This window comes from Triticum aestivum, chromosome 7B (genome assembly GCF_018294505.1).
Source record: "Triticum aestivum cultivar Chinese Spring chromosome 7B, IWGSC CS RefSeq v2.1, whole genome shotgun sequence".
NCBI lineage: Eukaryota > Viridiplantae > Streptophyta > Magnoliopsida > Poales > Poaceae > Triticum > Triticum aestivum.
In genome coordinates, this window is record NC_057813.1 from 138,448,486 (window position 1) to 138,453,392 (window position 4,907).

Consider the following 4,907-nt stretch of genomic DNA (forward strand, 5'->3'; position numbering starts at 1 on the left):
TTTTCAAAGTCGGTGAACTTTTTCTTCAAAACACATGATTTTTTTTATTTCACAGTTGATTGTCGACCAGTCAGTTGTTGACTGGTCAACCATTGACCGCTTGGCTTTTTTGAAAATGGATCTGAAATTTTTGTAAAAAATAAAAAAAAGTCTTGGACTTGTAAAAAGTCTATAAATTTTAGAATATGTTATTTTTTTGTGTGAAAACTTTCAATTTATTCATCCCTAAGTATGATAGTACAACGAACACTAAAAATAATAAATATTATATCCAGATCCATAAATCACCTAGCGACAATTATAAGCACCAAAGCAAACCGAAGGTGTGACACTAAAAAAGAAACCAAAGTTACAGCAGTGGTAGCTAAGCCTTGTTGTTATCGACTGAATGTGCAGTCTAATTAGTTTGTCTAATTGTTATCGCTAAAAGACAACAAACAAGTCAAAGAAAAATTTGCCAAAGCCAACAAGTCATTCCGATCTCTGAATTCAATAAGAAAAATAGGGCTGAAAATGATAGAACGGTCCAGCTCACCAATCATCCTAGAAAGTGCCAGGAGAAGCGGCGCAAGGTGTCCCATGGACCTCTCTGGAAGAAGATCGGACGCCAACTGAACCAGCACACGGGGGCAGGGCAGCTCTCTCTCGACCCTTCTTTATTTTCTTTAACGTCAGCTTCTCTGCACTTAGACTGATACAGAAGGGGATGAAAGAACAGATATCCAGGCGAACAAAAGGAGAAGATCAAGCGATCAGCAGCAAAACTAGGCTTGAGAAGGGGAACAAGCGGTGCTATTGGACCTCTGATCATTCCTCTCCTCGCGAAGAGTCCACCGCGCTAGCAGATAAAGTGTCGACCCTTCTCTGCAGGTAAGGAAAATCACATTATCAGTTCGTGGTTTGCAGCTGTAGATGCTTGTTGCCTCCTCATGGTTCCTAGGCTCTTTACATCTTAGTTTGGTGCGTCTGATGCTATTCGTTTCCACTTCATCAGCCGCCGCTAGCCTTGGAGTCCAGTACAGAGGCAAACAGAAATCAGCAATATCTGTTTTGAGAGTTCTTCACACATTGTCCGTGGATAATTCTGTTTTTAGAATCGCTTTGTTCCTCCAGAATTGCTCTTAGTAGGGAATTTTAGTTCTGTCGTGATCAGGCTTGTTACTGTTAATTTGGCCTAGCCAGTGAACGTTCGCTGTGGGACATGACAATTGCGAATGTTTTTTATGCCAAATTCTATGAAAGCACATGACAATTTCTGGCAAATAGAGGATTTTACTGAGAAAATTGCCCTGTTCGCTGGAAAGAACTGACATGCTCCCAACACATAAGTTGTTGAAAAATGTTCGTTTTGCCATGCACCCCAGCGAACGTTCGCTGAATAATATATTTTTTTTTTTACACATGATTTTAACTTTTTGGCACACAACACGACTGCCCTGTGCCCTCACATGGAAAGGGTGTTGAGTACTCAATGATGCCTTATATCCCAAGATGGGTCTTAGAAGCAGTAATACAACTTCATTTTTGTATGTCTCTTTCGCTTCATTCAAGATATGGGGATTCCATCCGATTCTGTAAGTTAAGGCCTCCTTTGGTTCATAGGGTAGGAAAATTATAGGAACAAAAAAGTCATAGGAAATGAGATGGCATGCATCTCAAACCCTATGAGTAGGAATAGGAAAGGAGATGTCCTTTGTTTCACATCATAGGATTTTTTCCATTGAATCTAGGCTAATGTTTATTTTCCTATGAAATGTGGAGGATAGGAAGATTTCCTCCATAGGACTAGGATTTCATTCCTACAAACCAAAGAGCTCTATAGGAATTTTTCCTATAAAAATTCTACCCTATGAAATTCATACAAAATTCCTCCAAACCAAAGGAGGCCTAAGGGAAAAAAATTGAAAATGTTTCAGCAAAATCATATTTCTTGATTTATTTTTCTCAAAAAATCTGATATTTAGTTTTTTATCTTATATGCATGTTTTTTTAGGGTATATATTATATGCAAGTACTACTCTAGACATCATGGTCTTGTGTTTGATTCATGACTTTGGCAATTTGTACTTGTCAAATTGATGACCCCCCATGTCGGCGAAAGAAAAATCGGTATAAAGAACTTGGTATACTATAGTTTGGTTGCTGGGAGGAATAACTTGGTATACTAATCGGTATAAAAATCAGTATAAAGTTACCACCACACCAAAATAGTGCTTCAGTCTCTAGGGAGATAAGTGTAACTTTGTTTTTGAGAAACACACTACAGACACAAATGCTCACATACGCGCACGCACACCCTACCTCAACCCTACACCTATGAGTAACTCGAAGAGATTGAGCCAACAGATCTTAGATTGACGAAGTTGTTGCATACATCTCGTAGTTGAGACTTGAGAGGCATGTCATGCTATACCATTGAAAGAATAGTTTCAAAGAGGCTAGAAAAAAGAAATCAAAGAAAATGCAACCATCCATGTCAAGTCTAGGACTTGAATCTGGGTGGGCAGGTCTCACGACAAGGAACCTAGCCATATGAGCTAAGCTTAGTTCGTAGTTAAGTGCAAACTTTTGTGTAACAATGTGTTGCTTAGATATCATCAACCTCCTACTGGCCGTAATGTTGGCGATGTATTTTCATGTTTACTTAAATACTAACATTTTTATTTTGTTTAGATTATTTGGGTGCACATAAATATGCTGTTAAATATGTAGTTGTTCTCCCTACTGCCATTATATTCAATTGAAATATTTTCTGCTGCACTCATCCCTAAAGGAATGTAGTTGGAACATAAATTCCCTTTAATTATTTTTGTGTTCTACTTGTAACTTTGTGCTCCCTCCGTTTTTATTTACTCCGCATATTAGAGTTGATTGAACTCAAACTTCCTAAAGTCTGACCAAGTTTATGGAAAAGAATATAAATACCATAACAAATCTATATGATGTGGAAGTGCATTCAGTAATGAATTTAATGGTATTGATTTGTTATTGTATATGTTAATATTTTTGTCTATAAATTTTGTCAAAATTTACAAAGCTAATATGCGGAGTAAATAAAAACGGAGGGAGTATGAGATATTTATAATGTAAGATTTGTTTGATGGATTAACTTCAATCTAACCCAAACATGTCCACAATTGTTGTCTGACAGATCACTTCTGACTTGCATATTGAAATGATGGATGAGCTGCGGCCTCCATCTGTGGTCCAGAAGCTCCATGGACAGTCCATGTTGTTCAAAGAAATATCTTCTTCTGCCATGAGAAGTCATGTAGTTAACAATGCACATTATGCGCGCAATTTCTCTGTGACAAAATACCATCAGACGAATGGAAGTATTGGGCATTTGCCTCGCAATACAGCATCCCCGATCCGCGCCCCCGCGCCCGAAGAGAAGGGTTTTTCTGGATTCATGATTGATTTTCTAATGGGTGGAGTTTCTGCCGCCGTCTCCAAAACGGCGGCTGCTCCGATTGAGCGTGTTAAGCTCTTGATTCAGAACCAAGATGAAATGATCAAGAGTGGTAGGCTTTCTCATCCTTACAAAAGTATCGGCGATTGCTTCACCCGCACAGTAAAAGATGAGGGTGTGGTTGCACTCTGGAGGGGAAACACGGCCAATGTTATCCGTTACTTCCCGACTCAGGTGCTGCATCCTATACATCCTACCCTTAGTTTCTTTTTTGCATTTTTCTTTTCATGAAAATGGACTGAATGATTTCCACCATTGCTTCAGGCCTTAAACTTTGCCTTCAAGGACCATTTTAAGCGAATGTTCAACTTTAAAAAGGACAAGGATGGGTACTGGAAGTGGTTCTTCGGCAACATAGCTTCTGGAGGAGCAGCCGGTGCTTCTTCTCTGTTGTTTGTGTATTCTCTGGATTACGCTCGTACTCGTCTTGCCAATGATGCCAAGGCTGCAAAGGTGGGTGGCCAGAGGCAGTTCGACGGCATCGTAGATGTCTATCGCAAGACCCTCGCTAGCGACGGTGTCCGTGGCTTGTACCGTGGGTTCAACGTGTCTTGTGTGGGCATCATCGTTTATCGAGGTCTTTACTTCGGAATGTACGACTCTCTCAAGCCGGCGGTTCTCGTTGGTTCTCTTGAGGTTAGTAACCATACCTTTTTTTTTCCTGTAAATTCCTTGGCGTGTTCTTTCTATGGTACACTACATTGCATTAGAACTGCTTGCAGTTGCAGTGATCATATCATATACTTCACTCTACATTTTTCACTGATATCATATTTCTTCACTATGCATATTCTGCAGGACAACTTGCTTGCCAGTTTCCTCCTTGGCTGGGGTGTAACGATGGGTGCTGGGCTTGCCTCGTATCCTATTGATACCGTGCGCCGCCGTATGATGATGACATCCGGTGAGTCCGTGAAGTATAAGAACTCAATGGATGCTTTCAAGAAGATCATCGCCGAGGAGGGCCCCAAGTCCCTCTTCAAGGGTGCCGGCGCCAACATCCTTCGCGCTGTTGCGGGTGCTGGTGTCCTTGCGGTGTATGACAAGCTCCAGGTGGTCGTCTTTGGCAAGAAGTATGGGTCCGGTGGTGGCTAAGTATGGATGCTGTAGGGCTAAATTTTGTGCGATGGTGTAGCGATGCTTTTGAACTAAATAAAACCGGCCATGCATATGGACATATCTTGTACTAGATCGTCCTATTTCGGCACCACCGATGCTCTCCGGTTGATCTGTTCTTTCCTTGCTGCAAACACGAAACATAACACAAAGCGACAAGAGAAATAAGACATCAACTGATCAAACGAACAAACCCACTAGCAGAGTATGAGACTAGTTTGCAGCATCATGTCGCTCTAACAGTGATGGATGGAGGAATGAATGAAACCTACTTTTTGAAGATTTGGTTCGAAAACAACAAAGCCATTGATCAGCGCTC

The 4,907-nt window shown here is 40.7% G+C and overlaps 1 protein-coding gene across 1 annotated transcript; it reads left to right on the forward strand.

Moving 5' to 3' along the window:
- The first annotated feature begins 622 nt into the window (after positions 1 to 622).
- Positions 623 to 4,678, forward strand: LOC123159088 (ADP,ATP carrier protein). Its single transcript, XM_044576894.1, has 4 exons — positions 623 to 870; positions 3,152 to 3,646; positions 3,737 to 4,108; positions 4,271 to 4,678. Exons 2-4 carry the CDS (start codon positions 3,176 to 3,178, stop codon positions 4,565 to 4,567), a joined length of 1,140 nt encoding a protein of 379 aa, XP_044432829.1. The 5' UTR covers positions 623 to 870; positions 3,152 to 3,175; the 3' UTR covers positions 4,568 to 4,678.
- Positions 4,679 to 4,907: the final 229 nt, after the last annotated feature.